The sequence below is a fragment of the Anas platyrhynchos genome, chromosome Z (assembly GCF_047663525.1).
Source record: "Anas platyrhynchos isolate ZD024472 breed Pekin duck chromosome Z, IASCAAS_PekinDuck_T2T, whole genome shotgun sequence".
Classification (NCBI taxonomy): Eukaryota; Metazoa; Chordata; class Aves; order Anseriformes; family Anatidae; genus Anas; species Anas platyrhynchos.
The window spans coordinates 68,414,694-68,441,816 of NC_092621.1; the positions used below are offsets into that span (position 1 = coordinate 68,414,694).

The following is a 27,123-nucleotide window of genomic DNA, read 5'->3' on the forward strand; positions in this document are numbered from 1 at the left end:
TATGCAGTAGTTCAGATTCATAAATTTTTTATTTCCTCAGTGTTTGGTTAAATACTATTCCTTTTCACTAGACTTCTAGGCTGTTTGAAGGAGAGTTTATTTCTACATGTTTGTAGAAATAAAATATTTTGTTTAACACTGTCATGTTTTTTTTTTATGGCTATTAGGTTTCCTGGTCTTGCTTCATGCATAACACAGACCATTGAATTTTGTCTGGTAATTTTCACATTAAGCCTCATAATTTGTGGATTGAAGTGCAGCTGTTGTGCATGAACACATCCCATCGTAGTGTAAAAAAGATCTGTAATAAATGAATATAACAAGATCTGTCATGGGAAAATGCTGACATGGTTACATTCTATGATTTTTCTTGGGCTTTTACAGGGGTAGCTGAATCCAAAGTGAGGCCAAGGCAGCAAGATGGGAGGTTTTCTAAGATAGAATACTGTCTCTTCCAATCATTTCTTATAGATGTGTCATTGCTATTGCTGCTGAATTTGTTCTTGAGATCAAGTCTGGCCATTCACTTTTGGAGTTTACCATTAAGTTAGCACTTCCATGTAGGACTTTTCATACGATGATATAAACTTGCTGGAGCTTGCAGGCTTACAAAAGCCCTGTTACTACTAGGGAGGTGTTTCTGTAGCCATGTGATCATTTCTTTGGCCAGGCAGTTATTCTATATCCATTTCCACCCAGACCGTTTTTCAATAGAAACTGAAAAGTTCAGACAGCAGAAAGCAGAACTCATCATGTTGGATTCTGGTAGCCATCGATTCTAAAAACCAGGAAGAGTACTAGGTTCAGTCTTTTCTCTTTGATTTGGAGACCATATAAGAATGAATATTGTTTTCTTAAAGTCAGAAATTCCTTCATACCAGCAGCGTGGTTTTTACTAAATTAACACTGATGTGTCATGCATATATGCTGTGGAGAAAGTATACATATATGTATATATATGTGTATATATATGTACTGGATATGTATAAGGAGGCTTTGAGTAAATAAATATAATAGTGATAGCAATTGTATTGAACTAATATTCAAACATAATTAAAAAAATAATATTAAAAAAATAATATTTAAAAATCCTACTCAAAGGTGGTTCCACTTTGGGCTGCACTGTACAAACAGAAAAATATATACCATCTAAGAAGGTAAAACTTTGGTTTCCATATACGTTAGGAAATTATATGGTCTGTTTATACTTAATCATACTATGACAAAAAGGAGGGAACACAGAGGGAACAAGAAAAAGTCATCTTATATATACAGTATTCGAAAACACAAACTTCAGAAAGAAGAATCGGACCACCAAAGTATCTTGCATGAAGCTGTGTTTGTGTTGGTCTTAGAAAAATGAAAAAAAGCAGGTTAGTTGTTTTTTTTGAAGCTTGGAAGAAGTCTAATCAATGCCACCAGCTCAATCACTACAAGGCATGCATTAGACACAAATTCCAGAACATTCTAACATGCATGCAGTACTATATTCCAGGGGTCCACCAGTAAAAGAGCAGCACAACTCACTCTTCTTGTGAACATTAGCATGCTTTATGAGAGCAATAAGTATATTTCGAAAAGGGAGAATTTAGGTTCTGAGAACTCTCTCTGGCTGAGAAGCCAGTATGACTTAAAGTAAGTTTGATTGAACTAAAGTGGTTTACGTTGACTGAAGGTCTCTCCACTGATGTTTGCAAAATGTTTATTTGGAGATGGCACCTGTACTCACCCAGCATCGCCACTTAGCTATTCTTGTTTCCTCAAACACTGCATTTAGAAGCATTTTTGATTAGGAAGTAGCTTCAGTACAGTTGCAAGTGAGAACATTTACATCACTCCCAGGAGCTCAACCAGAGTTGAGGATTTGCTGAAAAGGAAGTTTGTACTAAAAATAAGTGTGACCTTCTTGAATCAGCACTCTTCTGAAATTTCACTGAAACAGTACAGTTCTTTCCACCATTGTAAGAGCAGCAAGAGTAACATTATGTTTGAATAATTACCTCCTTGTAGAAAGCTGCCTTCGGATGCAACTTGTGTCGTACTCAATGTTACTTTATTGGCACAGGCAGTGGTACAGGTTTGTAGTCCACTTGAAACGTGGACAGACCAAATTAGACATTTTGCAGTTGCTTTCTATGAATTCCAACAAATACATTAGTATTACAGCAACAGAGAATTATGCTTCTTTTTCTCTCTTCTCCCTCTTCTCCACAGAAACTACCTTTAGGAATGACAGAGAATTCCATATACTTCAAAGCCTACTAATCTAATCTTGGTTAAAAAGGCAATATGACAGTTCATTTGTTGGCTAATTCTTTTCAGGTAAAGGAAAAAAGATATGGTCTGATAACATATACATAAAATGACAGTGTAAGCATGCTGGATGTTGTTCATTTGCTGGCAGGTGTCTCTGGTATATATTTATGTGGGATGGTATGCACGTCTTAATGAGAAGAAGTCAGTGATTGTGCAGAATCACCCACAAGAAAAGTCTTCCAGGCTCTAAGGCAAAGAGGCAGCAATATGTCTGCAGTACCTTAATGCTTTCCTGGTAGCAAACACACGTTGTTGGATAGTGGATGTTGTGCTGATAGGGAGTAGCAGCAAGCTATTCTTCTGCTCCATAGTCTCACTGTGAGCCAAGTGGTTTGAATTGTCAGCCTGCAGACTGATACTGTGAATGAATAAGGCTCAAGTGGAAGAAATGGATTGCTTGATAAGTTTCTCTCTGTTAAACTGTTGCTGCTCATGTGCATTTCAGAAAAGAGTTTTGTATTGGACTGTAGCAATTTCAAGAAGGAAATAATTTAAGTCTCTGTACATTAAGATCAGATAGTTTGTTTGGCCACTTTCTGGTGACAAAATTTAAAAAGTGGTGAAATTGCATTTCAAATTCTGAAAAGAGAAAGAAATGTATGCCTTTAATGTGTACCTTACCTCTAATTCAAACCTTTTGAGGGAAACTATTTCCAAGTATTGTATTTACTTCTGATGTTTATTTCTACTTTGGGCATCCCTAAGGCCCCCAAATGAGGTTTCACTGGGCACAGAAACAAATAGAAAGAAACAGTTCCTGCCCCTGAGAGTTAGCAGTCAAGACAAAATGTAAGAGGTGATTAAAGAGACAAATGGAGGAAACAGTTAAAGAAAGTGTCTGCAGGCAGATGTAGCTGTGTCAGTAATCATACACAGCTATCAGCCTAACCAGTGCTAGATGGAAATGCTTCTCTTGGGGCTTGTATGTACTATTTTCCAGTATGCATTTTCACATAAGGTGTAATAGACAGACAGTTTCTGTATTGTGCTGTATTTATTCTTGCTATTTTTATTCTTTGCCATCCGTCTGACACTTTGCTCAGTTAAGGTGTCAGTCATTGACTCACATTAAATTTTATTTTTTTTCCAGTCTCAGTCTAACTCAGTCTCTCAGATATTTTGTTAATAGAAAGAGAGAATCAGCCAAGTTTCCAATTTGTGTGTTTGAATAATAGTCCAACACAGAACATAATAAATCATTAGTCCTTATGAACTGTATTGCCCTACAACAGAGCTCTATTCCAATCCAGTTAGGGGAACTGAAATTTTACTTAAAAGCAAATATCTGATAAGGGAAATTAATTATCATGACATTTTGAATTGGGTAAAAGATGGGGAATCAGCTGTGTCTGTGAAATTACAGATGAAAATGCAACACTCAAGACTTGTTAATGCTTTTTTTGGCATAGAGAAGGAGACATAGGTATCTAATATTAAGTGGTGTTGTAGAAGGGCAAGTTAGCACTTTGTTTGCCAAATTAAGTTTCAAAGACTATGTAGGTTATGAAGTTTGACTTTCTGCCCATAAATCTTGAGTGACTGACAGGCTACTGTAAAATAGCTTTGTTCAGAAGGAATCTTTGGCAGACGGCATCAAAGGTTTGAAACTCTGGAAGGGATGAAAAGAAAACCCCACTTTTACACTGATTTCCCCTGCAGATCAACGTCTGTGTGAAATTTGCCTGGGAATTATGAGCTATTTACTGTATTATGCACTGTTTTCTTTCACTGTATCTGAAGGCTCCTGTGGTTCCTTTTATCTTCAAGATTTAGGGATATTTTTTACATGATATGTGAATGAGTGAATGCATCATTGGAACTCAGGGAAAAAATGCTGCTTTTAGACAGTTCTGTTCTCCCTTATTTTATCACAAGTTGGAGTATTGGTTTTATGGCACCTAAATTTATGGGTACATATTTTTATGGCAAAGCCCAATGACATGCTCTGCATGCTCCATCAAGTTCTCTCTGTGTTTCTTCACTTGATTCACTACTCTGCAGGGTATGAATCAGTCCTGTAGCATAACCTTTAATCTCTTCTTAACCAGAATAATGTAGTGTAGTTCTTATTTATTTATCATGTGTATCATCATCTAATTATGTAAAGAAAAAAAAAAAAAAACAATAAACAACAAACAAGCATGCAAACTCAAAATTTCCTGTAAAACTTGTCACCTATTGATCAGTGCAGGACACAAGTTTCTCTCTTGCATGTAAGCAGATCAGGCAGAAAACTAATTCACAGGTACTTTAGCCTTTCTTCTGCCACAATATGGTACTGCTGGGGCACGGGCTAGAAGGGAAATGCATGGTGGGGCAGTTTCTACTTAGAAACTCAGCATACCTACTCAGTTATAGGAAGAAGCTTGAAAAGAAGGGAAGACCCTCTGTGTTGTGCCCCTCACTATAAGGATATTGAGTTGCTTGAGCATGTTTAGAGAAGAGCAACAGAGCTGGTGGAGGGACTAGAAGCCAAGGGGAGTTTAGTCTGGAGAAGTGGCTGAGTGGAGACCTCATCATTCTCCACAAGTACACAAAAAAAGAGGCTGCAGCAAGGAGGGTGTTGGTTTGTTTTCTCAGATGACAAGGGATAGGACATGAAGAAATGGTCTCAAATTGCAGTAGTGGTGGTTTAAGTTGAACATTAAGACAATTTCTTCTCAGAGAGGGTGATCAAGCAGTGGAATGGGCTGCTCAGATAAGTTGTAGTCACCACTGGAGGTATACAAGAGATATGCAGACATGTCACTAAGAGATATGGTTTAGTGACAACACTTGGTAGGTCAGGTTGATGCACTTGATGATCCTGAAGGTCTTTTCTAACCTAGATGATCCTATCATTCTGTCCTTTTCATTTGTGCTTTCTATGTTTCCATGTGTACTGGTTGAAACTGAATGACTTATGCCCTTGTTTGTCTTCCACAGGGTGAAGTGAAGAAGTAAATTCTCCCAGCTGAACTACTATGAGGTCAGAAGCCTTGCTGCTATATTTCACACTGCTACACTTTGCTGGGGCTGGTTTCCCAGAAGATTCTGAGCCGATCAGTATTTCGCATGGCAACTGTAAGTATAAGAGGCCAGAGGTCTTCATTTGCTTAGCAGCGATCGCTGGACTTAAAATCAACAGTATTTTGCTATTTGCAAGTGCAATAAATAAATTTGTTTTTCATGATTTCTCCAAGATCAACCAATTTACATTCTCAGATACTAAGAACTAGACTTTCTTATGTTGATTAGTGGCTGCTGGGTGGTGAGCTGCTTGATCCCCCGAAACCACAACATTTCTCCTCCCCAAACAGACCTTTCAGTAGTATAATCAAAAAAATACCTTGTTTTATCCAGAAGAAAATGAAGGAATTTTTTTTCTCTTTTTTCTCCATGATCAAGCAATTCCTCACCTGACTTGAGAAACTGTAGCTCTGGATAACGCTCGATACATCTCAGGGTATCAAACATAGCACACTGAAACAGCTGAGTTTTAAAATCATAATTGGTTGAGCTAATACAAATATCCAGTCTTACTTCTTTAAACTCTGGTGGATATTAGGTTAGCATTTGGCCTTTTTGGCTGGAAATGTAGGTTTAAAAGAAAAAATAAAAAAGGCAAGACAACGAATCTTTTGTAAGAGAATATCTCTTCTTTCTTACCAGCAATTGGCAGACTAAAAAATCTAGGGTAACACAGACAGCTGCAAGCCAGTACTGAGATTTACTGACTAAACAGGTGGAGAGCTTTCTCTGCATTTCACCATGTAAGTCAGGCTTAACATAAGTGATTCTTTCACATTTACCACAGCTCAATTATGATTACTCTAAACAAAAGTCTTCTGAAGTCCCAAAGGTTGAGATATTTAATAAGAAGTACTTAGTACGTGACTCTGTAATAGCATGCTAAGGAATAGCAGGTCAGCAATGAATAGGCTTATGTTTAAGTCTACTTTGGACCAGGCATTTGATTATGCATTGAATCTCCTAATTGTCCCTGCTTACTGTGCTTTGTGGGGGCCTGGACACCCTGAAGCCTGTTTGTCTTGGGGAACACAAAACTGAAAGACAGGCTCCCAGAGTGTAGTTGAAGTACTCCAACTGCTAGTAGGCATCTGGGTTACAGAAGCATGGCAGAACTGCTCTGAAGCAAACCTGACTGAACCCTGTCTGGTGTGGCCCTTGGGTCTTCAGCACCAACTTTATCCCAGTCCAGAAGGGCGATGCTGATTTTTCACATGAAACATGGGATGACTTCTCTCCAGCATATCATGAAATGCATATGAACATAAAAGCCCCACCTCCTGCTACATCAGTGAGCTACAGAGGAAACAGTACTGAATAAAGAAGAGTTTGAAAGTTGGAACTTGGCATTTTTTATGTAGGTCTTAGTCAGAAGCATTAAGCTTCTGACTTAAGCTTCCAATATATCTTGGTTGGAATCTGATAATTTGTTTCTCCAAGAGTCCTCAGTGTCTGGGGACAGATAAATTTCTCTTTCTATCATTTTGTTGTCAGGCTTTCTGACACATGGTGCTCTCAAGTGCTTTGCAAAAGATATGCTGGCAAAGTCAGTACTTTGACCAAACTTGACAGGGAGAAAACCTTAAGAGGACAATAGCTAAAAACACTAAACTGTAACTGAGTTTCTGAAGAAACAGACTCCATCAAATATCTCCAGGTTTCTGAGAAAACATATTGATGGGGAAAAGGTTCAGGCATGGCTCAATGCTAGTCAAATCTGTGTAATCACTGAACACTGGCACAGGCTGCCCAGAGAGTCTCCCTTCTCAAAGATGTTCAAAAGCCATCTGAAGCCATCTGGTCATGGGCTTGGGCACCCAGCACTGGTGGTCCTGTTTGAGCGGGGGGTGGTGGGCATGGCTTGGACCAGATGGCCTCCAGAGGTCCCTGCCAACATCAACTGTCCTGTGATTCTGTGAATATACTCAAACAGCAGTTCTGCCTTATGGTGATGTTCATCAGAAGTTTATCCTCTTCTTGTCTTCTAATTGTCTTTTCATTTGTTTAACTGTCTCCCTAGTCTGTGCATCTAGACATTATGATCATGTATTCATGCAATCTAACAGCAAGGTGGATCTTGGTCAAAAGGGTTCACAGTTGTTATAGAGTGAATAAATGCTCTTGCTACTTGGGAGAGAGAGGGAAAAAGCTGGCTTGTTGATAGCATAAACTCAACAGAGGGCTTCCAGTCAGTATTGTTGTCCACTTGCCAGAAGAACTGCAGTATCCAACTGGTTGCCAAAATAATATGCAGTGACTTTCATTTTAAAAAGTTCAAGTAGTGGTTACCCACAGTTTCTCAGAAATCCCCACAGCTGCTTTACAATGGCAGTTCAATCCTGTAGGAAAGCCATGCAGCTGGCACTTTGAGCCATGCAGAGCCAAGTCTTTTGCTTTAACCACTACCATTTCAGTCATTGTGTTGATTGATGGGCCACTGTAAAACAGCTTTGTCCTGCTAGATACATTTTGGCAGCCAGGAGCCAGCATTTAAACTCTGCAAGCAGTGAAAGAAAAACTGTGAGAAGTGCCATGTACCTGTGTGCCAAGAGCTCTAGAGCAGCTTTACATTTTAAAGAAATTCACAGTTTTTGTCTTCTAAAAAAGTAATGACTTTCTTCCCTACAACTGCAGACTAACCGTGAAGAACCATCCAGCTCTTTGTGCCAATACCTTCCTGCCCCAGGCCATGCTGCTGGGGGAAAAGAGAAACCACAGATTTCAGCCACAGCCAGGCACCAGGGTGCTCTGTGTCAGCATGGTTTCAATTTGTGATTCTCTTACATCTTGTGCTTCTTCTCCAGAGCCCTGTTTTTCTTGCTTTCCCACAGATACAAGACAGTATCCGGTGTTTGTGGGTCACAAGCCGGGACGGAACACCACGCAGAGGCACCGGCTGGACATCCAGCTGGTCATGGTCATGAACAGAACCCTCTACGTTGCTGCTAGGTCAGTAGCCCTCTCCTTCACCACTCCTTCCTTGCTGCTTGCAGAGCAGAAGGGAGGAGAGGAAAGATATTCTGAGTTCTTCTCTGCTGGGCATGTTATTTTTAGGATTTTCTCACACTCAGAGAGGGGTTTGCAGCCTGTTAGCAAGACATATTGGACACCTTGTTAGTCAGTCAACTAAGGCTTAGTTTTGCAAGGTACTGAGCCATTTCTTTCAGGACGACATACCTCCAGCTCCATTTGAATCATGGAAAAGGGAATTTGCCATATAAATTGTTCAGTGTCGTGGAATAGAGGTCTGTCCTCATCCCATAATTTTGCTTGTGCACAAAATTAATTACATATTTTAGAGTTATTCTGCTAGTGCAGAAAGGCATGTTTGGTTAAGAGTTGTTAAACTTTAATGTTGCTGGTTTAGGCATATTTTTAATATTAAAAAACAAACAATCAAACAAAAAGTGATGTGGAAACATGTTTGCTACTGTTCTTTTGATGTACTCAGGTTAATTGAATTTGGTGTTAGTGTTTTTTTGTGGTTTTTGTTTTTTTTTTTGGTTGGTTGGTTTTTGAAGAGCTATACTCTGCAGATACAAACACATGCCCCTTTATAAAAATTGCCTATAGAGCCACCCATTTAGTCAATGTAGTTCAGCATAGCCCTATCAGCCTCTCTGGCGCTACACTGATTTATACAGCTGCCAACCTGGCACAGATCCAACATTAACACTTCCTCTCCCTGCCTGCTGTTAGCAAAGGAGGCTGATGATTTCATAGTGGGAATTACCTGACGGAAACAAGATGAATGCAGGAAGGGCCCTGATTAGCAAGGGTGGGTAGTTTATCTCAAGAGCTCTCAGATTCAGATCCTGTTTGGGAAACCTACCCCTCTAGTAGTAGCTTACTTCCTGACATTTTTCTGGTCCTTCTCCTCCACCTGAGAAATATGCAACCTTCTGTGTGCTACAGAGAGCCAGGCTGTTGCTGCAGATGGGAGAGGAGGTAGGTGAACAAACAAAGTAAAGAAACAGCTGCTGAACAGGCAGCCCCTCACCACCACCCCTTTCCTCAAAGCCCTTGGTAGCCTCCAGAAGCTCTTTTTCAAATAGTCGCTCCCTGTCTTCTGCATGGTCAGATGTGCCCTGTGGTGGAGATCTGCCTATTGATCTCTACTCAACACCAAATAATCCATTGCTTTACACCATCAGAGTCATTGGGTGAGGTTTTTACATAGCTGTTTCTATGGCTGCTTGAAAACTGCACTTGTAACTGCTCACCTACCCAGGCATTGCCATTGTATAGGCTAAACACAGCTTCTTCAGGCTTCTCACTTACTGGAGTTTGTATTTCATCCATGTGGCAGGCTTTTGGGCTCTCGCTCATGCCAAGCCGTGTTGGTTTCCCTGCAGCCTCCACTGCTGTGGTTTTTACTCCCAAAAGCAACATCAAGAGCCAGAGTCTTAAAGCCAAGTTGTTGTGGAGTTTGAGGTTTTCCAGCAGAGAATAACATTTTTTTTCTGAACAACTGTCAGTTTTTTTTTTTTTTTTTTTTTTTTCAAAACTGCTCTTTTTCCTGACCTTCCCCGAGGGGTCATCACACTGCTCCCCTCTCCCAGTGGTGCAGATCACACGTCCCTGATGCCCTGATGCTCTGGCTCCCAGCCTGCATTCACATCAGGCCTGGCACTTGGCGTGGTAGGGCCTGCTCTCAGGATGTGCCAAGAGACCTGGGCCAGCCCCTCGTTTTCTCCTTGCCTCAAGTCCTGAACATAGCATGTAGACCAAATACCAATAGTGGCTTTAGGGCACAAGAATCCCTTCCTCAAGGGATTCACATTCACCTTGAGATCTGTTTGCTGGGCAGTCTGCTGCCAGGCGCTCAGGCCTGGGGCATCTTCCCCCTTGTGATGGAGCTATGGTGGCACTGGCTGCAGTGGACAGCCCCAAGGAAAGGCCACCCTGCACCTCGTTCCAGCCCAGGGCTTAGCATTTCTGCTGCCTTCAGTGTGATAACAAGTAGGGCAGGGGAGTGGGCTGAAGCTACTTGGAAGGTGGCAGCAGGATTTCCTCCTTTTCATAGCTGAGTTCCCTTTGCTTTCCTTATTTGTTTTCCTTTAAACTAGGAAATCATTTGCAGGGAGAAGGTGGTAAATCTGCTTTTGTGAATTTTGCTCTGTTGTGTTCATAGTTTGTTCCCAGACTGAAAGATTGACGCAATTAGAGTTACAGTGCCTGAGTTTCCCAAGCCCAAGCAGGGAAAACCCACTTTGGGACACAAAACTACTGTGTGCATAAGTTATATAAAGAATGCGAACATTTGGGGTGAATATGTGTATTGGTGTGTGAATATGCATTCTTACGTATGCTGTAGTTATATATTTGTATAAAATATTTTATTATAATAGGAGTGCTTCTATACTCCTTGAGCCTATTGACCTGCAAAGAAAGCATAAAGTCTTAGTCTGTTTTGTATTTACACAGGCACAAAAAATCTCCTTACACTTTTTTTTTTTTTTCTGATAACTCACTCTTTGACATATTCTTTTCCCCCTCCACATGTTACTGAATAAAGCCCCTGCTGAGCTGAGAAACCTGTGTTGTATAAGTTAAAATTCAAAGGTCATTTTTAAGTAATAAACTTCAGGGAATTAGTCATCTTGTGGTAATTAGTGTGAATGAAAGTTTACAATACTGCCTTTGTTTCAGAGGCAGTAACATATCTAGAGACTGAAGTAAATGTGTACACAATTGAAGGTGTTTCTTAAAGAGTTTTGTAGCAAGATTCATTGAAAACTGCAGCTAACATAAATCCCTTAGCTATCATATCAGGTGTTGCTTTCATGCTTTCAATATGGCAATGCTAAATTTACATTTGTATCATTAGCAATCAAAACAAATGATTAAACATTGACAGTTTTGTTTTGCTGTTGCCAGTCTTGTGTTTTACTTTGTTTATTTGGTTGTTTTAGAAAATCTAGTGTTTGCTTTGCAGATAGTCTCCTCCAGTAGGAGAGGGTGAACTCAAGTTTCAGAACTGCCGGCACTTTATTACTGAGTGACTGGCACAGAAAGTAATTTCTGTCTGTCCATCATGTCTTTTGTCATAAAGCATGTGTGACTTCTGTATTGAGTATTATCAAATGTAATTCTGTGTCACTTTGGAAAGGCTTTCATATCTCTGCCTTTGGAAAGGCAGAGATAAATTAGCGTAACTCAACCAAAGCCCATGAAACCATGTTGCTCTGCATCTAGATGTGTGAGGTACAGTGTGTAAAGGAGCAGCTGTTTTCTTTTTTCTCGTGGGAAGGGTACCATCTCGCTGTCTCTCTCACACTCATACACACACACTTTTCTAAATTTGCAATGCCTCCTCCTCCCACTGTCTTCAGTGGTGGCTGCTTTTGTCCACATTATCTGTCACCCTTCGTGTGTGCGTACAAAACAGTTTATTGAGCCCATGAAGCATCGGGATGGCTCCCTCTTCACTTGCCATTACACATTTCCAGACGCTGCACCAAGTGGCCAGGGGTCATGCACAGCCGGTGGCACGATTTAAATTCCCTTCCTCCACAAGATTATGCCATGGCAACAAAACTCGGTTCTGCTGACTGGAGGTGGGAAAAACGGAAGCTCTAGGATTAAGTCAATTTGTGTTAGAATAACTTAATTAGCAGTGAGCTGTACACATACCACAGCTAGTAGATAGTAGGAGTTGGGCAGCAGTGGGAAAAGGAGGGCAAGGACAATCCGTTATTGTCTTTGGCTGGAGAACCTTCCCCGTGATCTGACAGCTCTCTCCCTCTCTACTGTCATTGTCAGCAACTTTGTTTCAAATGCAAAATGAGAAAGTGATATGTAATTTGCCTGATATAAACCTTTTACATGATCTCGTAACTCAGGGTCTGAATTTTCTTTGAACCATTTCTTAAACCAGAAAGTGAGCCCCCTGAAAGATGTTTTACTGAGGGTGGAACTAAGCAACTCAAGCCTCTTTCTGAATAACATCATTGTACTTTTAATTGTCTTGTTTATAAAGAAAAAATCTTAACTGCTGTAAACTAAGACTGATAATTAAAATCAAGAGCTGTGCTGGAAGAACATTTTTAGAGATCCAGCAGCACCTAATTTGCAATTCAAGAGACTTTGTTCCCACTTTTATATAGTAGGAGTAACAGCAACAAAGAGCAATGTACATTAAAAAAAGGAATCATGCAGTAGTCTATAAAACTGATACAACACTAACTGGTAATCTGAGCCCAGCACCAACCCTGACCACTGCTCTGCCAGTAAGGTCAGGCCAATAATAAACTGAAGCATTAAACCAATCTTGAGAGAAAATGACAGTTCTGGTTTTACAGAGTCTGGAGGAGAAAGATTAAAAAAAAAAAAAAAAAAAAAAAAACAACTCAGTTTGGTGTCTTAAAAAGTAAATAGCCTCAAGTGCTGTAGCAGACAGTAGGTTTTAAAAAGCCAGTTCCATGTAACAATGCTGCCTCTTTTCTCCGCATGAGAAAAGTGTTGCTAATTCTTGTTTTGATAATGTTTTGTGTTTGCTTTATTTGAGAGAGAGCACTGTTTCCCCCAAACCCAATAAAGTGAAGCTAGTCTCAACAGCAGAAATTTCTAAAATGGAAGCAGTCTGCAGTCTGTATCTTACTTTCAGCAGACGCCGGTGTAGACCCCTTTAATGCCCTGGATCATTCTCCAGCTGCACAGCTTCCCACATTTTTAAAAAAAAGTTGGTGTTATTTTGAGAAGAAATTAGATACTCAATATTTTTTCTCTTCATTCTCAATTTGGTGTGGCTGCTACTAATGTTGTAACATTTTTTTTTTCTTTTCAGATTTTAGGTTCAGAAATGTTCTTAGTTTGTGTAGAAAAGAATATTTAAAAATGCTTCTTTACCTGAGTAGCTGAGTCTATTTACTCTTTCCAAAGAGAGATTGGCAGGTAATTGTAGAGAGAGTCAGGCTCTCAGGAAAACAGAAAAGCAAATGCAAGCTTAGAAATGTGAACTTTTTCAGAGGAATATTTTAAAGTTTAGTTTGGCCATCAGCGTGTGAAGAGAAGAATGATTCCTGGGAAGAGTTTCATGGCTGTCAGCCTTTTGCCTACCATATTGTCAATCAAATAATCACAGCTGAGGTTAGACACATAATTAGAAAGAAGGAAAGAAGGAAAGAAAAAAGCATTAACCTCTTTTTAACCCTGAATGGCTAAATATGGCCCAGGATGCTGGCAGAAGCTGTCACAGACTATTGCAGCTGGTTTCAGATACATAAAAGCATCTGCATGCTAGACCATGGCATCTGCTCTAAGTCCTATGGAGTAGAAAATATATAGGGCTCATCTCCTTTGCAAAATTTGTTGAAACAATCCCTTTTAAGAAATAATATTGCTTTGAAGTGTTGTAGAATTTTCCTTTTTTTTCCCTCCTTTTTTCATAATGGAAAGGAAGATAGTTTATATATGGAAGTGCTTTTCTGGGAGAAACAAGCAATGCTGTTGGTAGTGCTTCCTGATGAGACCTGTGATCTTTTTTTTTTTTTTTTTTTTTGTATGGATTATGGATTACCTCATGATAGATAATTCTCCTCATAATAAATGAATGGTCTGACTACTTCATTTGACTTTGGATTCATTTGCCTTTGTTTACAGGGACCATATTTATACTGTTGATATGGACACATCACATACAGAAGAAATTTATTTTAGCAAAGTAAGTAGCTTTTATCATCTTCCAGAAACCAAGGACACTAGAACAAGCTTCAAATAAATAAGAAGATGACATTGTTTCAAACAACTTGCCAACGCTGCTATAAAAACTGTAATAAGCAAGTAGGATGGCATTGCTAATCATATTTGGGGAAAGCTAGAATAGCAATCATGTCCTCTGTGAATTTCTGATAAGTGATTTAGCTGGGCTGATAAGCTATCCATACTGAAATATAGCATGGTCCCTGATGGAACATACGTCAAACATATTCATTTATATTCAGCAGCTTTCTATAATGGCTATACTATCCCAATTAAGTATACTGAAACTTTCATCATAAAAAGCGAGTGCTATTTACATATTTTCATGCACACAAATTCACTCATGCAAGTACTCACTAAATAAAATCTTATTATAGCATCACTTTGTAGATGTATTCACATTATCTCCATGGGAAGTTACATTCAAATTAAGAAAGAGCTTTGTCTGCATTACCACATTGCATATTAACATAAACATGCTAGAAATAATCTTCCTTCAGCTCCTTTACATTGCACTCACTTTATGTAACATGTGGCAAACAACCTTGGTCCAGCAGACAACCATATCAATTTGACCATTGGGTGGAATCTGCTGTAGGAGGAGTGTTTCATTATAGCTACGAAAGATGCTGAAGATGAGTTTATACCTTGCTGCTCTTCAAAAAAGTGAGGTCATGGATTTGTCATGAAAATGAAAGCAATGTTGCTACATCCACGCTTATTCTTTCAGTTTGGAGTCCTTAAGTAAATGGATAGTGCATCAGTTTACTAATGGGAAACTGTCAGGAGGAAAGTCATGGTTAGACTGTCTAAGGTGTTACTACTGTCTTAGACCAAGCATTCTTAAATAAAGTTTGGTTATAATTAATCAGCCTACCATGTGTAACATTTTCTGGAATTCACTGTAAAACAAATAAATTAATCAATAAAATAAATAATAAATTAAGGCTGGGATTTACCTGTAAGTGTTCCAAAGGAAGAATACTGGTGGATAAAGTCAGTACTATCATGATAGGTAAAGCATTCTCTGAGCCAGTTGGCTAACTTGAAGTGATAAGAATTAACAGAAATGCAATCTCTTTGCTAATCTAGAAAGTTGGCTTCCAAAATACATACTCCATTTAGGTTCCAATCAGGATATATAGTCCCTAAATGTTTCTTCTGATTTGCAAAATAATATCAAATTAGAAGAATAGAGCATCTAGTACTTTTAGAAAAGTGCTCATATTTTCAAATGTTAGCCTACTGTTGAATTCAATAGTTTTAGGCTTTCAGAAAAAAATGGGATAGATTTCTGGTCTAATGAATAGGCAGCAACACAAAATTAAGTGAATGCTCCACATCACTGATCTTTCATTGTTACGGTGAATTAATCATGGAGAAAGGGTGTGGAAAGCTTTCAACAAATATATGTTCAACAGTAAGTCTCCCCTAGGGGACTTCTACTTCTGAAATCAAATGCAACAGCCTCTGGGCTCTAATTGATTTTTTCTTGATCCTTGCAGAAATTGACATGGAAATCTAGACAAGCTGATGTAGACACTTGCAGAATGAAGGGAAAACATAAGGTAGGCAATTTTCATTTCTTCTGCATCTGCCACTTTGGTTTAGCTGCTTCACTATTATCTTAGGCTGCTGTCTGTGATGTGGAATGGATCATGCCATTCACTTCTCTGCTTATAATTGCTTTTTCCATCAGCCTACTGAAGGCTTTAATTTGCAAAAATAGTTTACTTTTAATGTGATAAAGCATTACAACAGGAGCCACAGAAACATCCTGAAATGCTTAGAGCACTGGAGATTTTGAACATAATGCTGAATGTCCTGATTTTGCTTAGCATTGCCTCTAAAGCCAAATGCTGCTGTCCATCCTCCTTTATGAGTTTACTGAGAAGTTGTGGAAGCATGAGTGTGTACAGATAGAGAAGCACTGTTTCTCATACCAGTCTTCCTTTAGTGTAGCTTATGACTAACACATGTCAAGTCAGAATTAGATGCAGACTCTGATTCTTTTTACCTGCTTCCTCTTCTAGTTACAGCTGCTTTATACCAGTACATTGCATTGATGATGGTACTGTCTTACAGCAACATAGATGAGAAGATTAGATTTTTACTCTTGAGGAAGACAACAGTGTTCAAACAAAATTATCCTAAGTGAACAATAGCAGAATCTGAACTATAATATGAATATCATAGCCTCGGTTCTATGTAACCATTTTAACTAGAATGGAAATCAATTGCATCATGCTCATTGTCAGTTAAACGTAGTTGAAATAAAGCCCAGAATATCACAGTGACTACCAGCCAACTTCATTTTAGACCTGACAATGAAAGATCATATCAACAAAATAAAACCAGATGACCAAAATACAGTAGTTTAAATATTTTTTATTATTTTTTCTTCAGGATGAATGTCATAATTTTATTAAGGTTCTCCTAAAAAGAAATGAGGATACATTGTTTATCTGTGGAACAAATGCATTCAACCCTTCTTGCAGGAACTACAAGGTATGTGATCTGTTTGTGGGATTTATGACCTACCTTTCTGTTGGATTTATTGTGACTATGCTGGCAACAGCATGATGTGTGTCATTCAGCCGCTCCTCTTTCAACCCTGTAGCATTTATCCTGATTTGTTTCAATGCTACAGAGCTCAATGTTGATTAGATTTCTGAGGATTGCTTGGATCAGTTACCTGCTTCTTTGCAGCTCCCAGACATCAGAGTTTATTGCCACTTTGCATTGCCCTCCATAAGTGCAAAGACCTTCAGATTCCTCCTTCCAGATGCAGTCACTCATGAGAAAGTTCCTAAGCTTGCCACTGACAGCCACATCAACACAGAGGCTGATGTTGAGCATTATTTCTGCGGTAACATTCTTAAATGTCACTGCGGTCCTGTTTTCCATCCCAGAGCCACTTCTGAAGACACTTAAGGAGTCAGTGCCTTATAACCTGGGAAAATTAGTGTTGGGAACCTAGCAGATATAGAAGTGTAAAGACTCTGCAGTGTTACATACTGTAGCAATGCCTGACAGCAAGTCTCCACAGGGAAAGACACAACAGCAGGGCAGTTGTGGATATTGGACATTAATTCATTGACCCCAGTTTCTTCTTTTGACATAGTGTGTCTCCATCATCTTCATATTGGCAGGGTCCATCTAATCAAATATTTCCAATTTTCTCAGCCATGCAGCAATATAATGTGATACAACCCTCATCAGTGGATGTCTTTGGAGCAGCTGTGAAATTAGTTCACTTAGGCCTTGATATCTGGACTTTGTTTTTTTCAGGCACTGCTATGTCTCACAGGTCATTTCTTATCCTTTGAGAAAAAGAAAATTTAGCTTCACTGATGCTGCTTTTGATGAAATCATGGCTCAATTTTCGTTCTCTTCAGTGTTGTCAGAGTAAGAAACAACATAAAGACATTAACATTGAGGAAAACAGCTTCCAGAGTGGTATTCACTGTGACTGCTGCTCTTCCTTGCTTTTTCTGCACTGCTGATTTACCTTGTTTAGCCATTATAATGGCCATAGTCTAGGAAATACATTAGAGGAGTTCATCACAGTCTTTCCTTTTAGTCTGTGGAGGAAGAATTAGATTTATTCACATACGAGCTTGCATCATGGTAACCATCTGATACAGATGGCTGGTGTTCTTGTAACAGCCATCTCTCCTCTTCTTCCTCTCCTTGCATCTCGCTCTTAGCGTGCAGTGAGGCTTCCTGGCTTGAGTGCAGTATTCAGTACTACACCACTGTTTTGTTATTGCTTCATGCTCCATACCATTAATGCAGCAACAAATCTCTAACAGCCACTTTTGTTGGAAAGCTGTCTTTTAACACAACTGCAGATTCTCCTTGGCATCTGGTTGTGGGGTTTAAAAATGGCCCTTCTAACCATTGCTGCAGGCATCTCATTCTCCTGATGCATGGCCTCTGCAGGCTACCTCACCTGTTGTTGAGCTCCTGCTGCCCAGGTAGGAATGCTTCTAGAAGTCAGAGCAGAGCACCTCCCCTGACCTTTCCTCTGTAAACTTCTGCATTACAGAAAGAGAGCACTAATGAGGTGCCAAACACGAAGCAGGGCAGTCCTTCCTCACTGTAAACTGGAAGTGCAGAGCAGTCTGCAGTGCCTAGATCAGTAGAAGGAGAGTTGCTTGGGACTGCAGCTCATTTCCCCTCATTATTAACTGAAATGCTTTTCTGTCCTCAAATAAGTGCAGCTAATTCCCTTCACAGTGGGTTTTGACAGAAAAGACTCATGACAGAAAACAAATGCTGACAGATCATCCCCACTGGAGGACTTAGGTGCTGTAACGTACAACCTAGAAGTTGGTGGGAGTAGGTGATGGTGCCAGATGGGTTGTTTTTCATGCTTTGTGAATCTGTACTGTATGTGGTTTTCATAGCGTGATCTCCTCCAATTACCTGAGCATGCTAGGGAGCTGCTTATTCCCAAAATACTGCAGTATAAGAATCTTAAACAGGTAAGAGCTGTACGTTTTCCAGATAGCTTGCTAAACCCTCTTGAACTTACTGTAAAGTTGATCTGTGTATTTGTATAATTATCGGTGCCTGGGGTGAATTTGTCTCCCAGGAGTTACACTTAAGCCTCAGACTTCTGCACAGATTAATTCTTGCCTGATGGTAAGAGGATTTCTCTATGACACAGACTCAACTGATACAGTAACACTTGGAGAACATCCTTCTGAGTATGCAAATCAAGGAAGAGAGCACCACTGTTGTGACTAGAGCAGAAGGATCTCTGGACTTTGGGGAGAAAATTGCATGCACGGATAATTGTCCTAGTGTTGTTTCTCCTCACTACTATGGCTTGCAGTCTTTTGCTTTGTATAAGAGCGCTTCTGTTGGACCACTGCTCAGGATAAATTTTGAGTCCATGCCAGAACCACAGACCACATAGCCTGCTGCAGTTCAACAGGAAGCTTGTGTACAGATAAAATATTGACTGAAGACTTTTGTAAAATGTATGTAAAAAGTAGGAGTGATTAGCTCTGAAAGAATGCCTGACTTATTGGATGTGTTTTTTTCAGCCTGATTTTATTTAACACTAGGATTTTTGTCAGGTTCTTCATTCATAGCCAGGAGCACAGTTGTAGAAAAAGCTTTCCTCCCTGCCCAGAAATGAAGAAATGAAGAAATGCTACCATAATCCTGGTCTTAGGTAAGAGGTTTATTTTCTATTTCTGAGGAGATCCCTTTTGTTTTTCAGATGGATACACTGGAGTTCCTGGGAGATGAGTTCAGTGGAATGGCCAGGTGCCCCTACGATGCAAAGCATGCCAACGTTGCATTGTTTGCAGGTAAAGAAGAATAACTGAAAAAAAACTTTTTTGCTTTCCTTCCTGTAACACAGGCTTGCCATAGTACTGTGTTTCTTGAGTCCAGAATGCCAAAATCTAAAAAGTGGCAAAGGGAGTGAATAATGACTAAAAATAGGGGCCATTAGGAAATCACTTGCACAGGAAGCCTTGCTTTCTCTGGGATTAGTTTCACTACCACAAACAACTTTGCTCGAAGCCTCAGTTTCCTGGCTCAGCATTTCAGTATTTCCTGGATTTGCGATAATATCATGCCAGACCAGTGTGAGGCACCATTTCTGGCAGCATCTTGCTTCTACAGAGGACAAGGACAAGGCTTGTATGAACTTTGAGGAGGAGGAGGAGGAAAGGTATGCCCTTTAACAACTCTAACCTTAAGTTGGCATTCATAATAAAAGAAAGAGAATATGCTCTGATACCGCCTTTCCTAGGTCTAAAACAGGAAGGGAAGGTGATTTTATTTTAAAGCAGAAAGCATCATGATCTTCCATTACCAGCTTACTAGGCAATGGAGAGAAACCTGTTAGTTAATGATGATTTATGCTGCATGCAGCAGAATACAGTTAATTCTGATTTCTACTAGAGTAGGTAAAATAGGGAATGCTTATTAATGGGGTTAGTTTGAGCTGTTGATTGTGAAATGTTATCGTGGTATCTCTCTTCTTGAATTCAGATTAAACTGTTTATTGAAGTTCTTTTAGAATGAACCTTGCCAAACTGTTATTAGATTTGGCTGTAAAATGGATGGCAAAGGCAATACAAAAGCCACCCATGATAACATCAATCCTCTTCAACAGGTGTGCTGAAAGCAGTGACTGGATTATTATGTGGAAATACTTCAGCAATTCCTCTGAGGGTGTAGGAGTTTATATGTATTCCAGTTATCCTTAAGGAAAGGCCAAAGTACTTTATTAGCCACTACTGTGTTTGAGCTGGCATGATCTGCTTAACAAAGGAGAGATTTCATAGCAAATTGCAAAAAATATTTTTGTTTCCTGTAGTGTATACTAATGGGTCCTTTTGTTTCAAAATAATGATGGGTGTGATGATGGTGTTACTATGTAATTTCTTAATTATAGTTAAAAGGTCATAAAGTAGAAATTCTCTGTAGCAGAGAATAAACCAAAAATGCAGAAACACACCTTCAGAAAAAGATATATCCCAAGGTTCATTCCACAATTCCTATCCTTAGGGCAGTCTGAGTCACCTGTCTGACATGCCTTGTTCACCACACTGGCCAGAGTAGGCATTTAAGGGCAACTTAACCTAGACATTTACCTACATGTAACTGAAGTTAGGTAAAAAGAGTACCACTCTGTCACTGAAGAAATCCTCACATTATTTGAAAATTAAAATAAATAACTGGAAATCATAATTATATCTCTTGGGATGGTTCAGAGTAAAAATTATACTGTTCAAATAAATCCTTAAAGAATATATCTGCTAAAATCACTGTTTGATATGGCATACATATTTATCCCCATGATAACATTTCAGAGTGTAGCAAAAAGCAGTTTCAGAGCAGTTCAGGGCACTAATCCAGCATATTTTAGTCTGCTGGGTGCACTTACAAGAATATGGCTCTTCTTGCAGCTTGTAGCTATTTTAGATGATATGTGTGAATTGTAATTAGTCACATGGTCTTCAGGAACTTGGCAGGAAAGAAAATAAATGTGTGATTGTATTAACATGAGTTCAGGCACCCATAGCTAAACAATTCAGCTTTTTATTCTATTTTAAATTGTTTTTAGTATTTGTTTTTATTTGCTTTTTTTTTTTTTTTTTTTTTTTTTTTTGGTTTTGCTAAGAAAAAAGAGCCAATTTCTAAGTAGCCAAATGCTGATTGGAATTGCAGGGTTCAGAAAGAAGAGTACAGTCCTGCTAGTAAAAAAGTAATTATGATTTTTAAACCTGGAGCTGAAATTTAAAGTTGTTTTTAGGTACAGTAAGGGGAACTTATTATCACAAGGGGCCCTCTGCTTAGCCCTGAATATGCAGTCAGTGCCTTCAAGGCCCAAACAATTTCTGTCAAGCTAGAGGCAGGCTGTTCTGATTTTCTGTAGAAACAACAGAGACAAGCTGCTGGGGTTCATGCCATGATGCTTGTGATACTACCAGCCACCATGGTTCCAAGGTCTGTCTCACAAGTGAAAACAGCCCTGTCTTACCATGACCTGCGAACAGTTCTGACAAGTATCAATTTAAACTATTGTCAGAGCTTGTGCTTCTACATCCAGATACTATTGGTTGTCCTTGGGGTGCCATTTTGTAGGCCATTTCTTATCACTTGTCCTCCAGCATTCTTTAAAGGAGCAGAATGCATAATTCATGTGTGAAATGCCTAAAACACATTTTAGAAGAGAAACGTAGACAGGCAATCCTCCTTCATGTCTTTGCATCTCTGCTTTGACTGGGCTCCCTGTACTCTGTTTAATTTTTGACTAGTGACCTTTGGCCCAGAAGTACTCACAGAGGGAGAAACTTGAAGAAATGTCAATTAGCTGGCAGTCCCCAGGACCTGTCTGGTTTTTCCTCCTGGTTAAAACCAACAGTCCTGTTGAGGCACCTCCGTACTCATAAGCAGAATTTATAAGTATTAAGCTAGAGAAATTTCCAGATAAATTGGATAGGGTAGATTAGTATGCCCTAGCTAAACTGCTGAAGAACTACTTCATAAGGTTTCTTCTCCCACAACATCCCTCTTTTTAAAAATTGATGTTCTGTCCCATTTACCTTGTTGGATTTTTTCACTTCAGTGTTCCTGAAGGAGATTCTCATTTGATTCATGAGCAAAAGTAATTACATTTTTCCTATCACTTCCCACCTTGTTTCTTCTTTCCTTCCTCCTCAGAGGGAAAGTTGTATTCTGCTACAGTGACTGACTTCCTTGCGATAGATGCAGTCATATACCGGAGCCTTGGAGACAGCCCAACTCTGCGGACAGTGAAACATGACTCAAAGTGGTTGAAAGGTAGATAAACAAAAATAAATAAATAAATAAATAAATAATAATAAGGGAAAAAAAGAAAGATAGATAGATAGATAGATAGATAGAAAGAAAGAAAGAAAGAAAGAAAGAACGAAAGAACGAAAGAACGAAAGAAAGAAAGAAAGAAAGAAAGACACATCTCTGATGACAATCCTGGATTCCTGACAGACCTCTCTGTCATTTCATTTCAGTAACATTTTCTGGAAAAAGAAGGAACTAAATTACATCTCTTTTCTTATACTGATCTATTTATCTGTTTTCCTCTTCTCCCAACCCCAAGTTACTGGTCTTGACAGAAACTGTGAGCATAGTAGGCCAGAGTATATTCCAGAGAGTTTTCCAAGCTGAAATAATCAATTTACAGCTGTTGGATGTGAAGGCTGGAATTGGCAGGGCTCAATGTATTTCATGTACTCAGACTCTGTTTGAAGCAAACCATTCCTTGGAAGAGTGTTAGGTACCAGCGAGGGCTTCATGAAGGACAGAGAAGTTGTCCTAAAGCATTAAGATTCATCAATGAAAAATAAAATTATGGGAATATTGCACAAAGGCTTCCTTTTCTACTTCCTAGGTACTGTGTAGCTGCCATTGAATTAAGCAATGTGTGCTCTAAATGCCCTCATTGTTAAGAGCAGTGCTGTTTTGCTTCACGTAGGCGTTATGAATAGTTAACATTTGGAGTGGTTTTAATAGTGAGCAAAACTGAAGTTTGAAGGCTTTTGCTGCATGCAGAAATGTTTTGCCAGGTGTCGACTTTAGCTGTCCCGCTTTGCTTGTTGCTGCAGACATGTATGGGCAGAAACAGTTATGGGGATTGTTATTCCCTCCACACACAGCCTGCAGGCCATAAAGAGCCCTGTTTGGAGCCCTCAGGCATGCCATTACATATTGCCTCTCTACATTTCCTTGTTCACTGTGCAGGGCAGACACAGCAGTGGCTAACACCTCACTGCCTTGCAGGGACTTTCCCCAGGCTGGCCTCCAGCTGTGCTGCGTGTCCCAAGCAGAGGTTCTTCTGCAGTGGTGCCGCTGCCTCTTCTGACAACTGAGCAGGCTTGCCTCACATGTGCATTCAATTGTTGACATTTAGTGTGAAGGAATTTGGCTTCCCTTTGCACCCATAGTGTGTTTGTGTGCTGTATACTGTGCATGGTGCACAGATAGGATGCCTTCTCTGTCTTTTCTAGAACCATACTTTGTCCAGGCAGTGGACTACGGCAATTATATTTACTTCTTCTTCCGGGAAATAGCAGTGGAGTACAACAGCATGGGAAAGGTAAGGGCAAAAATATTGCCTCAGATGACTTAGTGACATTCGGGAGGAGAAAAACATATGCTATTCTTGGACCAGTGCTATTAGGAGTGACCTTGAAATGAGAACCATAAATCATGATGACAAGGTCATCATTTTGAGAAGATTCTTATTGCTCAAGCCAAAAGGTGGGTTGGAGTGAAACATTGCACTGTCTTGAAAGGATACGAGGTGGTTTCTGATGGTGGCAACATATGCCAGAATCTCTTTTCCTAATCATAAAAAGCACAAGGCAAATGTCGTTAGTTCAGCATACTAGGAAGATGTTAAAAATGGCTTCTAAAGCAAGGAGATGTTTCTTTTTCAGAAATCTGAATTGGAGTAAACAAGAGTAGAAATTTTGTCCTCTGCCATTCTTCAAAGAATAATTAAACACTTTCTGCATTTTTGTGAATTTCACAATAGCGTTCTGACTAAGTAGTCAGAAAAGCTGACCAAGGTCACAAAGGTGGAGGGCAGGAATAAAAGCCCAGCAAGATTTGCATAGTTTTTAAGTGCTGAAAATACAAGAGTCAGAGCAGGCAGCGTGGGCTGCAGGGATTGTGAATATAAAATGTGCTTTTGTTTGGGGAAATAGAAAGCTAAGCAGTCTGTATGGAAATTAGTTTTATATGGGTTGAGAACAGATCTCCTGAAGGATTTATGACTGTATATTAAATGCCACAGCCTTATCTTTTATAGCACACTGTTCCAAAGCTGATTTTTTTCTGTTTCTTATTTGTCACAGATTATGGAAACATGGGATTAAATTAAGCACCTTGCTGTGTTATTTCAAATGTTTTAAAAGCAAAATTCCTGTAGAGTCTTCAAGTTCAAACAAACATTTCATTTTCTAAATTATTTTTGCTCTACTCTTTCCAGGTAGTTTTCCCAAGGGTGGCTCAGGTTTGCAAAAATGACATGGGAGGATCTCAGAGAGTGCTGGAAAAACAGTGGACTTCCTTTCTCAAGGCTCGTTTGAACTGCTCAGTTCCTGGCGATTCGCACTTCTATTTCAATATACTGCAGGCAGTTACAGATGTTATCCATTTCAATGGCCGGGATGTTGTTTTAGCAACCTTCTCCACTCCATATAATAGGTAATAGGCGCAATAACCTTTTGTTTCCTTTACGTTTCACTTTTTATTGCAGTTTGTTTTTACTCCATAAAGGTCCAAGAAGTGATTGCTCATACAATGTAATTATTACATACCATGCACTTACTGAGAGTTTGTGTTTCATTTTAAGGTACCCTGCCATTGCTTACTGCATTTTATATTTGATAATTTAGAGCAGCTTTCAAACATTTACTATCTGGACACATTCCTTGGACATTTTCTTTACATGAGAATAATTCAGACCAGCCACCAAGAAGTTTTGCGGAGTGTAACTTGCAGGTTATTACAAAGAGAAAATACAGTTTTCCTTTCTTCCAGAGAAAGGACCAGGTCTGTCCTGTTCACATCCTCCTTTCCTCTATTTCATGCATCTCTACCAACATTTTGTCCTGGGAGAGCCAATGTTCTCATACTTCCTGCTCTCTGCAAGGAAGGTCTCTAGATCAAAGAGAAGGAAGTAGTGGAGCTGACTAAAGCTTCACAGTCTGTCAGGTCCTACTTTGCTTATTTATTCTCATAAAGGGGTGTCTTGAACCCTTCATACTGAGTCAGCCAATCTTTCAGCTTTTTAACCCCTGGAGCTGCAACCTGTGATGCTCTTAACAGAGGTTTCTGTTAGCAAGGGGGAAAGGAGGAGCTGAGCTAAATCAAAAGTCTCTTCCTTTTCCTGGCCACATCAACATGACTTTGTTCTGCAGAACCTACACACAGGAGTCCTAACCTTGCTGAAATACAGCCATAACACAAGCAGGTACCAATAACACAAGCCATTCTTCAAACACCTGTATTTTCACTGCTCATGTGGTTTCCAAAAAGCATCAGTTCATCTGTTAAAAATTTATTGCCATTACACATTATAACATGTTTGTCCAGAAGCTATTAGAATAATAACTATCTAATTATTGAGTTCTCCTGGAGAAGTTAAAAAAAAAAATACTAACAGTCCAATTAAAAAATATATTGCTGTTTCATGGCGTAATGCGTGAGCTGAAAGGGGAATTTTATTGCTGAAATTCATCTGGTTTTGCTGTACACTTGCCACCTCTTGTCAAAGCCTGACCTTAGTGAGGTCATGCACAGAGCTGATTTCAAATGAGAGTAAGACTAGCCCTCTTCTGTTTAATCACTGACTTTGACATCAAAACAGTAAGAATTGCAGTGGAAGAAAATAATGCCAACAATAGGGAATGCAGTTTTATATTATCTCTCTCTTTTTTTTTTTTTTTTGTAAACAGTTTAAATAAAACCAAATAGAGAATAGGCATAAGCAAATAGGCTGTATCTTGAGATTATCTATACATTGAGATGTTCTAGTCTGCTAGTATTTCATGAGGTATGTCATGATGAACTTTTACTTGAAACCCTGTGTTTTAGAATCTAAGTACTTGTTTTTAAATTCAAATTTCTTTGATCTCTGGAACAAGAGCATCCCCCTAGAGTGAGTTGGCACAGATTCCTCAATTCAATCTGAGATCACCCTGGGTGGGAGCTGGTGGTGGGTTGTAGTCAGTAGGTAAGAGATTGCCTGTCTGTGACCCACAGTGCTCCATCCATATTGTTTTATGACACTGTGGACCTGCTAATTGCCATCCTCAATGGAAAAAGTTTTTGCAGTCTTCTCACTGTTGTGATCCCTCTTACACTGTGGAGATACATGATGAGGACAGTTCTCAGTGTGTTTAGTTCTGTAGAGTAAGCCTGAAGGTTTTAGGGTTGTTTTTTCTTTAGTGCTTAATCCAACAATGTGTAAAATCTTCTATCTGTAGTGTGACTTGCAATGCCTTAGGATGTGGTCCTGCATGCATCCAAATACACCCCTGACCAACCCTGACGTTGAAATATATGTGGCTGCCTTGCCTTAAAACTCTTGCTGTGCAGTATCATGTTAATATAAAGCTTTGAAGTGAGTTTCCTTCCATATAAAAACCTGTCCTGTGGAGATGAAAGTAAGAATAATACCATCTCCCTACTTGTTGTTTCCTTCAATAATAAGCATTTCAAAACCTTTAAATATTCAAGCAATTATTTTCCTATCAATTTATGTACCCTTATGAGTTTAGTTTTATTCTCTGTAACAGTATTATAGTTCCTACGTTTTCTCTTTGGTGTATAATAACCTACTAGCTAAAAGCAGGATTGAAAGCCTCAGCCAGTTGGGTTCACGCTATTTATCTGATAAAATCAAGCAGTGAAAGTCAGACATGAATACCGTAGTTCATGTGTAAAAAAAATGAAAGGTGGGTAAATGAATAATTCATGCTTCCAAGTGACTGACCATGGGAAAACCCTAGGCTTTTCAGAAAGCATGTAGGTAAGGTTATAATTATGTTTAGACAATGCTACCGTGCAGTT

The 27,123-nt window shown here is 39.3% G+C and overlaps 1 protein-coding gene across 6 annotated transcripts in view; it reads left to right on the plus strand.

Annotated features, from left to right (window-relative positions):
• SEMA6A (semaphorin 6A) overlaps window positions 1–27,123 on the plus strand; it is a 142,935-nt gene that overhangs the window by 46,145 nt on the left and 69,667 nt on the right. For all 6 annotated transcript variants that reach the window (XM_027446583.3, XM_072031600.1, XM_038171431.2 and 3 more), the window contains exons 2-10: window positions 5,242–5,379; window positions 8,157–8,274; window positions 13,930–13,990; window positions 15,534–15,596; window positions 16,435–16,536; window positions 19,265–19,355; window positions 22,225–22,344; window positions 23,550–23,638; window positions 24,536–24,753. In XM_027446583.3, the coding sequence (XP_027302384.2) occupies window positions 5,280–5,379; window positions 8,157–8,274; window positions 13,930–13,990; window positions 15,534–15,596; window positions 16,435–16,536; window positions 19,265–19,355; window positions 22,225–22,344; window positions 23,550–23,638; window positions 24,536–24,753 (962 nt within the window). In that variant the 5' untranslated portion in view covers window positions 5,242–5,279. The remainder of the gene's footprint in view (window positions 1–5,241; window positions 5,380–8,156; window positions 8,275–13,929; window positions 13,991–15,533; window positions 15,597–16,434; window positions 16,537–19,264; window positions 19,356–22,224; window positions 22,345–23,549; window positions 23,639–24,535; window positions 24,754–27,123) is intronic.